The following is an 11,250-nucleotide window of genomic DNA, read 5'->3' as shown; positions in this document are numbered from 1 at the left end:
AATAGCCAACAGCTATTTTTTAAAGCCCAACTGCTCTTTTTTTAAATAGCCAAATGGCTAGTTTTAAAATAAAAAAATTACCGTTGGGCCCGTTTGGCCCACCAAGGGACCGGTCCGGTCCTGGTCCCTTGGCGGGCCAAACGGGCCCGATCCTAACGGTACCTAGGCAAGAACCGGCCCAAGCCCACCTCTAGTAGTCCTACCGGTCCCGGCCCACTTAGCCAACTTAGCCCGCGGGCCGGGCCTAGGCTCGGGCCCAGACCGACACACTTGCCACCCTTAGTTAAATGTACCATAGATTAAAAATTAAAAATCTCATAAATTATCTTGTTATTTTTGTGCCTATTATTGACTTCTGTTCAATAATCTGCATAATTGTAATAGTGCATTTATAAATTTTTAAAGTTAAAAGTATAATATTGATAATTTTATTGGTGCAGTAGTCTTGTATATTTTTAAAAAGTGAACTATCTATGTTATTGTTCAAGAACCCGTACCGCTTCTTTCTTAAATCTTTTATTTTTCCTTTATCTATTTTTTGTCATTTATATATAATTTAAGTGTAAGACATATACAAAGTGAAATCTAATAAAGCTATAATATTATAACTTTTTACATAGTTCAAATAAGATTCAAATTAATAAGTAATTCTTAATTAATTTTAAACTCCTAAATATTTAAAAAGTAATTAAATGACTATTAAATGAAGTGTCTCTTATAATATTTTTTTAATGATAATGATCAAGTTTGAATTAAAAAGAAAAGGTTAGTTTTAAAGTTTCATTAATAGTATTTTATTGAATGGTAATATGTACTCACGTTTTCTTATTTAATCAATATGTAATAATGGCTAAAGAATAAAAATTAAGAGTTCTTATTTAGTTTAATAAGAAAATATTTAATAATCAAAATTTTAGGAGATGTAAGTGTCCTAAATATTAGGAAAGTAACTTAAATTACAATCATGTCCAATGTAAAATATATTTTTAGAGGGTAAAAAAGGCGAACGACATTTCGCTAAGGGCCTTAGTGCTTTTAATATAGGGGTTTTGACACAAAACAAAACTATTTACCCTTGTCTACCCATTTGTTTTCCTACCCATAAACTAATTACATTTCTTAGCCATAGTAGATTTTTGTGGGGAATTTTTTCTTTATTCTCCAATTCTTTTTTATTCCTATGCTTCTTTTCTTTTCTTTTTTATTTTTTTTCTTTTCTCCTTTTCTTTTTTCTCGTTTTCTTCTTATTTTTTTCTTTTTTCCTTTTCTTATTTCATTTAACTTCTTTTTTTTATATTCTTTTTTTCTTCATAATCTAATTTCATTTACTGTTTTCACTATTTTTTATTATTCTTTTTTTTTATAAGGCATGACCATTTCATGTATTAGCAATACTAGAATCATAGTTGATTCATTATTGAAGTTTAAGAGATTTTTTATTTGTTGATTTAAGTTATATACATTAGTAATAACATAAAAATATTTTAATCTATTAACATACTATTTGTTTGTTATATAACTTATGTTTATTGTAATTTTATTAGGTTACTAACGATATTTATCATAAAAAAATTATTTACATAACTAATTTATAAGTGTCGTGATTTTGCATATTGTAGAAATAAACTCCTTTTAATTTTAAAAAATAAAGATAAAATAAAATAGTTATACTAAACTTCCTTTTTACAGGTAAATGATTGCATAATGAAAGAGTAGAATTTTATATGAAGAGCATTGCATTTACATCGGACCCTTACTATTAAATCAAGGAGAAAACATGGGGAAAGAGAAATGGGCAGGCGTAATAAATTTAGAGCCTATAGGTAAAAATAATAAATAGTTTAAAGATGGGCAAAAGCGGGTAAATAATTTGACTTGTGTAGGTATATAGTGTAGTTTCCCCTTTAATATAGTATATAGAGAGTATAGATAGATCGATAGATAGATAGGTATAGATTAGATAATAATAATGATGTGGGAAAAAGTACACGAAAAAAAGAAAGGAAAACTAATGAATGGTGATTGGTGAGTGTTTGGTTTAGTCAAGAGTTGCAGACGTAACAAATCATAATTGACTTATCATTAAGGGACAAAAGTAATTAGTGGTTGCGTTGATTAAACTATTGCCCAACGCCTATTTAGTTGGAGAAGTGGTTGTTGACACGAAAAAAGTATAACTTTTACTAACTTTTAAGTGCTCTTGATGCATCAAAATCTTGGTTATAGATAGACAAAATGATATTTATTCTTCAAGATCAAACGACTCGGTGCATGTGTGCGTTAGTTGAGACTTATTAAAATGGCACTTTTGAAATAAATTTTGAGCCACCTTATTGTTAATATACTAACCTTTGGAACAAAATACATCACCATGGTATTTTAACGATTTTGTCCATTTGAGGTTTGAGTTTGTTAAAGATTTAAGATTTAGAATGCACGCAAAAATGCATGTATGTTACAGAAATAATGAAATAAAAAAAATATAGTACTACCTATTACAATTATTTTCTGCGTAAATTCGCCTCTTTGTTGAATCAATATTAAGTCCCCTAGTATTTACCTTTGCTAAAAAGAAAAATGGAATCAAAATAAGAAAAAGATAATCCTTATTTAAGGAGACTAAATTTTTTTACTTTCTTTCACTTCCATGCTTCTAAAATGTAGTATTTTTTTTTTTCTTCCAAGAGAGGTGCTACTTTTCTAGTCTTTCGAGTTTGGACAACTTTACAAGGGCAAATTGGAGATGTTGTGTGCAACTTTTCAAGAACATTATCAATGTCACACGTTGTAAATGATGAACTCTACGCAATAGAAGATTCATATGAGAGTTTTATGCTGCAATATAATTGGAAAAACTGAAGAATCGTAGAATTTTATGAAATCACATAATTGTAAGTTACCTGTTGACTGGATCCAAACGTGAAAACTAAACCGAGATGAAGAATTAATCCAAATAGTCGCTCATCCAACTACTTAAACTAAATAACCGATGAAAGTACATAATTTATGTATTATATATATATATATATATATATATATATATATATATATATATATATATATATATATAATATAATACGTATATGGCTAGAAAAAGTAAATAATAAATATGATCGATTATTTATGTAAAGATCCCTAATCAGGAATTGGTGGACCTATTTCCTTCTGGCGTCTTTTTGGTCTTGGCAGTTGGCTTTCACTTGGACTATTACAAAAATATAGGCCCATTTTCTTGCAGCCCAACTAAATAAACCAGTAAAAATGCCCAACATACATAATTCATCGTACTCGTTAACAACGAAGGGATTTCAGTTGCAGCCTCGTAATCAATGAGTTAGCCAGGTGTAGGGGTGGGCATCGGTCGGTTTGGTTCGGTTCGGTTATGAATATTATCGGTTTAGCATATCGGTTATCGATTTACAAATTTGATAAACCGATAACCGAACTGATAAGATATCGGTTATCGGGTATCGGTTAATCAGTTATCGATCATTATCGGTTCTGTTATCGGTTTACCCGATAAGATAACTCAAACTAGAGTTAAGCAAAAAAGAGAAGACAATTCACTGAAGTTAAGCAAAAAAGAGAAGAATTCACATATAGTATTTTTTGCGTTCTGCCCAGTGGCCAAAACTGGAATAGTACTACTTCTTCAACAACAGTTGTCCAAATACATTAATAATAATACAAAGTAGTAGAAATTTCACCTTAAAATTAACAAGTCCAAACATATAGTACTAACAGTTCAAATTTAAGTTAACAAGACAACAACTACACAATCCTTATAGGCTTCACCAAATAATCAGTGGATAAATACTTATCAAACTGCAGCAATTCCCACAAAATATTCCAAGGCATTAGCCGCCTCCTTTGATATGATAACAACAATAGTTGATTTAGAATTTTTATTTTACACAATACCTGCACTTCCACAAGGGTTGAAGCCCTCAAACAGTCCAAGATAAATTGGATGTCGTTTGTCAAATGCCTAACCTGAAAAAAGAAACCATAGAGAAATCCCTATATGAAGATGAATTTTGTTATAGAAATTATAAGATTAAAGACTTACGCTAGGAGTAACTAGTAAGGTCTATGAAGAATGAAGATGAAGCAACTGAAGAGTGCGACTGAGAAAGAATGGGAGAGAATGAACTAAAGCCCTAGCATATATATATATATATATATATATATATATATATATATATATACACTTAAGGGTAAAGTCGTGATTTTATTAATTCTTATTGGGTTATCGGTTAACCCATTAACAAAATTGGTAAACCGAGGCCCGAACCGATAACCCAATAGTGAAAAAATTCAACTGTTACCGAACCGTTAACCCAATAACCCGATACCGATAATCCAATAAACAATTATCGGTTCGGGTTATCGGTTTTACCCGATATATGCCCAGCCCTAGCCAGGTGTGCTAAGAGCCAAAGAAATTATAGCTTCAAGTTAAGGAGAAAAAAAACAGATTTCAGTGAGCCACAAACATTTAGAGCATAGGATAATTCTTGAGAAAATTCTTTTCCACAAAAAAAATTGAAGGAAAAAAAAAGGCAGTCACCCTCCTAAATTTCCAAAGCAAGCATCACCTTATATTGTTTTATCCACAAGCAATCTATTTTTCCTTTTTAAAAAAGAATTGAAATATCACTACCTTTACTTCCTAATTAGAAACACAAAGACACACAATTCTTTTGTGCTCTAAAGTATCAGAAGATGCAGCCATTCAGTGCAGAAGTTCACCAACGTATTGCTAGAATTTCAGCTCATCTCAACCCCCCAAATCTTCAGGTCTGTTCATTTACTGGCTGCTATTCGTTTTTCAGTCTTGGAGTTGCAGTTGAATGAACTTTGATTTTAATAGAGTGTGAATTCTTGAAATATTATGGTTGACACCAGTAGCGTACACGAGATTTTACACAAGTTATGTTGGCCTATTGTCACAACTCAGCAGCTAGTAGGTTTGAATCTTAAAATATGCTGGTTTCAAAGCTTTACTTTCTTTCTCAAATTGATTTTCATTTTGTATTTTTTTGTAGCAGTATAAATAGTGTTATGTGAAGGAACCTTGGCGTAACTGGCAAAGTTGTTGCCATGTAACCAGTAGGTCACGGGTTCGAGCCGTGAAAACAGTCAGGGTAAGGCTGCGTACAATAGATCCCTGTGATCTGGCCCTTCCCTGGACCCCGCGCATAGTGGGAGTTTAGTGCACCGGGCTGCCTTTAGTGTAAATAGTGTTATGTATTGTTTCCTAGAAAAATATATTTAGGTATTGGATGACACCTCTTTTAAAAGGGTGTCTCGGCTAGTGGTTGACGCTTGACTGCTTGTGACTTGAACAAAATTTTGATACTTAAACTGTTGGTTTTACCATGTATATAAAGATGGGAGAGGGGTCTGTTTTGGAAAGATCAAACTGCAGAGCAAAAGGTGGGGCACCTGGATTTAAAGTTGCTATATTGGGTGCTGCTGGAGGTATTGGCCAACCACTTGCAATGTTGATGAAGATGAACCCTTTAGTCTCAGTTCTTCATCTCTATGATGTTGTTAATGCTCCTGGTGTTACTGCTGATATTAGCCACATGGACACCGGTGCTGTCGTGAGTTCTTTTCCACCGAATCTTTTATATTTTTTCTTAAAGGTAAAGTTGAAGAATAATTTTCTTACTTTGTGCATTATTTTTAGGTGAGGGGTTTTCTAGGGCAAAGTGAGCTTGAGGCTGCACTTACAGGAATGGACCTAGTGATCATACCTGCTGGTATTCCAAGAAAACCAGGAATGACAAGAGATGATCTTTTCAAGATTAATGCTGGGATTGTGAGGACCCTCTGTGAAGGAATTGCAAAGTGCTGTCCTAATGCTATTGTTAATTTGATTAGTAATCCAGTGAACTCCACAGTTCCTATTGCAGCTGAAGTTTTCAAGAAAGCAGGTACTTATGATCCAAAGAAGCTTCTTGGAGTTACCTCACTAGATGTTGTCAGAGCCAATACTTTTGTGGTAAGTCTTTCTTAGTATACCACTTTTTAAAATTGTTCTGCAATATCTTAGCTCGATTTTTGCTGTTGGTTTTCTTAGTATCCTCTGTATCAGCTAACTGTAAATAATTCTAACCCCTCTCAAGAATCTCGGCTTTGTTTTTTGATCGATTTTTTCGTGCTTATGGAATTTCATCAGACACTTCTGTCACTGTATTTGTTGCTCCCTTCACTAACTACTAGACATTTCTTTTTCTTTTCTTTTCCTTTATTTATATGTGATTGAGATCTTTACAGGCAGAAGTTTTGGGACTAGATCCTAGGGAAGTGGATGTTCCTGTTGTTGGAGGTCATGCCGGGGTGACAATTTTGCCTCTTCTCTCACAGGTCTAACAAAATTATACTTTAGCAGAGATACAAAGAAAAACTTTCTTGCAGGCTGAAATTTCCTTTGATACTGTTGTTTTGAACTTTATAATGCATTGTAGGTCAAGCCTCCTTGCTCCTTCACACAGGAGGAAACAGAATATTTGACTAAGCGCATTCAAGATGGAGGGACAGAAGTTGTTGAGGTACGCGTGCACTACTTGCAATTCAGCATATACTGATAGTTTCTTGCAGCAGAACAGAACTGTGATTGGTAACTTCAAGAATTTTTATCGTTGCAGGCCAAAAAAGGGGCTGGATCTGCAACTTTATCTATGGTTAGAATTACTTCTTGAAATATTTTAATTAATGCTTTTTGAACATTGAATATAGGCATATCGAGTAGAACTGAATCTGATGTGATTCCTACAGGCATATGCAGCTGTAAAATTTGCAGATGCTTGTCTCAAGGGCTTAAGAGGAGATGCCGGTGTGGTGGCCTGTGCTTTTGTAGCTTCTCAGGTACTTTCTCAAACTTATTTCCAGGGGCAAAAGTCCTAACAAGTTGTAGTCTTTTTCTGTCAAATTTCCCTGACTGGCCAATAACAATTGTGACACAGGTTACAGAACTCCCATTCTTTGCCTCCAAAGTGCGACTTGGTCGTACTGGAGCTGAAGAAGTCTATCAACTTGGTCCCCTAAACGAGTATGAGAGGTAAGAACGTGATGCTTGACCTGAAATTTTCTGGGTATTAGATAAGTTAGTTCTCTAACTAAGTAATTTCCAACAGGATTGGACTGGAGAAGGCCAAGAAAGAGCTTGCTGAGAGCATTCAGAAAGGAGTTTCCTTCATCAGGAATTAGTATTAAGTTTCAAATTCAGTAATACATTTTCTGGTTGTCTGGTAAATATTAGAAACGAGATGGTTGTCTGTCAAGTATTATGCTAATAAAGAGTATCTCCATCTTCTTGCTACTAAACGAACATTATTCGAAATGAAAGCTTTATGTGTTCTGCTAGATACTTTTGGTTTAAAAAAAACAAACACTTCTGTGTTCCGCCTGATGGAAACCTTTGCCATGTTAAGTTAGTAAATTTTGTAGACAGCAACTGTGAAAAGAATATGATAAATTGAGAGTACCAAAAAGATCTGGCATATATTCCTGATACTTCTTTGATAAATTCTCACAAAGTCAGGTCTCTTCGCACCTGATGTATTTATGTGCTATGAAATGAGAGGACAAAAGAAAAAGGGTAATTTTATCTATACAATATAGCTCAACACAAATCCTCGCCCGCCTAAAGAGTTTACAAGGTGAATGGATTTGGAGGTGGGTGAATAATTGGAGTCTTTGACATGGAGACATTGCCCATGAGCACACTTGGTGCCACTGTATCCTCTATAGTTATCGGATCAACCTGCACTATTCTCTCTGGCACAACTTTGTCCCCATCTACCTTTGCCAGAACTTCAAAATGCATCCTCACCGATTCAGGCTTGGTTCTCCACTCTGGATAACCCTCCCAATTGAATTCATCTCCTTCCTTCAACTTCTTCTCGACTCCAAAACCAATCTTCACGAAAGTCTGGGCTGATACATCTGCCTTCAGCAATTTGAAAGAGCCCTTTTGACTTGCTTTTGGGCCCAGTACATTAGAAAGCAAGGCCTCAAAACCAAGCAAATTCGAGTTTGAACCATTGACAGATGTGACAGGCCACAATGTAGTAAATTGATTGGGTGTAAGAAGCGCAGTGGTTTCTCCCTGGAGGTCGATGGCGGAGATGGCGTCCATGGCTTTCATTTTCGACACTGATGACAACTCAACAAGACCAGGTGCAAGCCGTTTAAGCTTAAGTTTGATTGCAGAAGGGGAAGATGGTGAGGCAGGGGATGTAAGAGATGTAGGACCAACAATTCGAAGAGAGAGGAGAGGTCCCCCTTGAGTTCGAGAAGCTTGACGTAAATATTCAGCCAATGCCAACAGACCAGAGGCAAATCCATTTGCCGTTCTGTTGAAGGGCAGTGGAAGCTCTATTGGGTGGCGCAGGCTCACAGATCTGGCACCTTTGACTGTAACAACAGCACCATCGGCTAAGATCACTTTCCTCAGCTCCCCGGCATCCACATCATGCTGCATATTAATTACCAACAAGAGAAGCAAAGCAGATTAGTCAAATAAAAATTGGCCAGAAAAATAATTAATGCAAACAACCAACTGAAAGACAAACACCATATCAAAAATAATGAGTCTGCATCCCTAGCAAAGCCAATGTAAGTGCACTTTAGATTATGCAGCTACATCCACCAACTTCAAAGGAATCAGATTTCCAAATACAAACCTACTACCGTCAACCTAATGCACTCAAGATAATTCCAACTAAATCCACCAACAAGAGAGTAATCCAGTTATTCATTCAATTAAGTGTGCAACAGACCAAATTCCACAAAATTATCAACGCTTATCATAAGAGCAGAGGACACCATTTAACATGGAAAAATAGAAGCCTATACTTTCAAAGCAGAGACTTCTTTCCAGCATAATTCGGAGAAACATACAGGCTGAATGCAGGGGCATTTCATAACTATTTTAGCAACAGAGGCTCATTATTATTTATTTGTTCCTAGGTAAATTGCAGAAGAAAGGGAACCAGACAAGAGAGCCCTAGAAAACTAAACATTCATCGGAATTCCATGCATACTTAGGTATTAAAGCACATAACAAAACAAATGACAAAGAAAGCATAGAAGAGATGGGAAATGTTCTCTAACGGGTACCTACTATAAACAAGCAAAACTGTTGGTGAATAGATCAAATAAAAAAGCTAAGTTTCAAAAGACTTGTAGCATAATTTACAGTATTTAAGCCAAGGTTTCACTTACTGGTAGCGAAATCCTCATGTCCTTGGCATCCTGGATCCAAAGCTCCATCGGACCTGCCAAAGTAAAAGGCGCCAAAACAGGCACCTGATTCTCCAATCTCCGCCTCTCCACCAACCCATTTTCTTCACCTCGCTCTACCCGGAAAATGGGCAAATCTACAAATTCCCATCTATGCACATCCTCCAAAAGCTTCAAGGGAATAACTTTTTTATCAATCTCAACATCAAATTCGTAAGACACTGACCTACCCACAAGGGCGTCCCTCAAATCAAACCCGGATATCTTGAAATCCTCAGCTTGGAAACCTAATCCCTTTACAATTGACTCCTTCAAGTCCTAGAAAACGAAGAAAAAACAAAACTCTTAATAAAATTCAAACTTTAACAAGAAAACAAAACCTAGAACCGGATTTCATATGTAAATATCTGTCTTTTTGCATTGCTAAAGTAGTAGAATCAGGACTATTGATATACGAGCTCAATCAGTCTAAGAAACCACAACTAACATTGACGTATCTCTAAAATTAAAAGCTTTAGACGCCTAATTGATGTTAATACAACATTGAGATCCACAAAATCTTAACTTTTTAAAACCAATTTTGCCTCTCATTATCTGTGATACGATTATAACTGGAAATGGAAAATTCAGGTATTATAAAAATTATCTTTTAGAAAAAAAAACTGTAATGAATAATTGAATGAACCATGGGCTCAACTCAATTCTAAACTAAAAAGGGTCGGCGGGTAACATTAACGAGACCCGGAAAATCATAAATTACAAGATCAATTTTGTCTCTCGTATTTGATATATGATTACAGCTAAAGATAAGGAAGATTCAGGTTATAAATTGATTGATTAATTGAAAAATAAAGAGGATAATGAACTTACAGAAATAGCTTTAGGATATGGAGGGTTGATATCTTTGCTAGCGACCAAAGCTCCAGAGGGAGAAAACCGAACAGCGATCGCAAGCAGAAATATGGGCAAAAAATAAAGCGATGGTCGCCTCAAATCCATTGAGAAGATTTAGAAATTCGAAAGGAAAACTGGAAGAAGAGAATTGATTCTTCAGGAAGCAGCGAAGATGCTACGGAATTGGAAATTCTCAAATCTCAAGTAATGCTTAAGAATTGGATTCTTCTTTCTTTTTCTTTCTTTCTCCTTTTTTGTTTTTTTCTAAATTAGAATGAAAGGTGGATTTGGTTTGGTATTTGTCGATTCGTGGTGGAGAATTCGAGAGAGACGATGACGTGGAACGAACCCGCCAATGAGAAGCGAGGAGCTTATGCCGAAGGTTGATATAATTGGGTTAAATGACGTGGCTTTTTTAATAGCTACGGCTGTACATGTGGTGGGAACCTTTATCCGTGTTCCTCGCATTAATTATAACGTTATTATAATTATTAAAAGGATAAAGAATGTCGAAACCACACGACGCCGTTCTTGGGGGCACTTTTATTGGGGAATAAAAGGAAAAACTATAATGGCTTCGCCCGGACTCGAACCGGAGACCTTCAGTGTGTTAGACTGACGTGATAACCAACTACACCACGAAACCTGTTGTGTATTAGGGTACTTTAATTTTTATATCTCCAGGATGAGCAACACCAGATTTTAATTGCTGAATATTTAGTGTGTGGTGTTTATCTCCCTCTTGTTCTTCTCTCTTCCTTTCTTGTTTTTTCTTTTTCTTCTTCTTCTTCTTCTCGCCCTTTTCGAACCGAAGATCTATGGGAAATAGCCTCTCTACCTGCACTAGGTAGGGATAAGGTCAGCGTACAGACTACACTCTCCAAACCCTACATGTAGGGAACATACTGGGTTTTTGTTATTGTTGTTGTTGTTGTTGTTGTTGTTGTTGTTGTTTGTTAGTTTGTGGTGTGATGTGATTTTAGAAATTCTTTTCCACTTTATTGTTTACTCCATTTCAATTATGAGAATTCAAAATAAAAAACGAATTGGACGAAAGTAATGATATGAAGGACAGAAAGATTAGCCAGTGTCATTCTAGAG

The 11,250-nt window shown here is 35.3% G+C and overlaps 2 protein-coding genes and 1 non-coding gene across 3 annotated transcripts; 1 reads left to right on the top strand and 2 right to left on the bottom strand.

Annotated features, from left to right (window-relative positions):
• The first annotated feature begins 4,476 nt into the window (after positions 1-4,476).
• Positions 4,477-7,376, top strand: LOC109213586 (malate dehydrogenase, glyoxysomal). The gene is made up of 9 exons (XM_019377404.1): positions 4,477-4,800; positions 5,394-5,609; positions 5,696-6,010; positions 6,286-6,375; positions 6,477-6,560; positions 6,657-6,692; positions 6,787-6,876; positions 6,975-7,069; positions 7,146-7,376. The coding sequence occupies exons 1-9, from the start codon at positions 4,726-4,728 to the stop codon at positions 7,216-7,218; spliced, it is 1,074 nt and encodes a 357-aa protein (XP_019232949.1). The 5' UTR covers positions 4,477-4,725; the 3' UTR covers positions 7,219-7,376.
• A 107-nt stretch (positions 7,377-7,483) lies between these two features.
• On the bottom strand, positions 7,484-10,422 carry LOC109213585. Its single transcript, XM_019377402.1, has 3 exons — positions 10,126-10,422; positions 9,238-9,573; positions 7,484-8,488 (listed from the first exon to the last, which is right to left on the bottom strand). Exons 1-3 carry the CDS (start codon positions 10,252-10,254, stop codon positions 7,664-7,666), a joined length of 1,290 nt encoding a protein of 429 aa, XP_019232947.1. The 5' UTR covers positions 10,255-10,422; the 3' UTR covers positions 7,484-7,663.
• A 299-nt stretch (positions 10,423-10,721) lies between these two features.
• Positions 10,722-10,795, bottom strand: TRNAV-AAC. Its single transcript has one exon. It is a non-coding gene; the product is annotated as a tRNA-Val (tRNA).
• Positions 10,796-11,250: the final 455 nt, after the last annotated feature.

Source organism: Nicotiana attenuata, unplaced genomic scaffold (genome assembly GCF_001879085.1).
Source record: "Nicotiana attenuata strain UT unplaced genomic scaffold, NIATTr2, whole genome shotgun sequence".
NCBI classification, from domain to species: domain Eukaryota; kingdom Viridiplantae; phylum Streptophyta; class Magnoliopsida; order Solanales; family Solanaceae; genus Nicotiana; species Nicotiana attenuata.
Note: the sequence above shows the minus strand (reverse complement) of the source record. Positions and strands in the feature narration are given on the sequence as shown.

Coding starts and splice junctions, on each gene's coding strand:
- LOC109213586 (XM_019377404.1), top strand. CDS start 4,726: ATGCAGCCATTCAGTGCAGAAGTTCACCAACGTATTGCTAGAATTTCA. Junction 6,376..6,476: donor TTTTGCCTCTTCTCTCACAG/GTCTAACAAAAT, acceptor AATGCATTGTAG/GTCAAGCCTCCTTGCTCCTT. Junction 6,693..6,786: donor GATCTGCAACTTTATCTATG/GTTAGAATTACT, acceptor TGATTCCTACAG/GCATATGCAGCTGTAAAATT.
- LOC109213585 (XM_019377402.1), bottom strand. CDS start 10,254: ATGGATTTGAGGCGACCATCGCTTTATTTTTTGCCCATATTTCTGCTT. Junction 9,574..10,125: donor CATATCCTAAAGCTATTTCT/GTAAGTTCATTA, acceptor TTCGTTTTCTAG/GACTTGAAGGAGTCAATTGT. Junction 8,489..9,237: donor ACATGAGGATTTCGCTACCA/GTAAGTGAAACC, acceptor ATTAATATGCAG/CATGATGTGGATGCCGGGGA.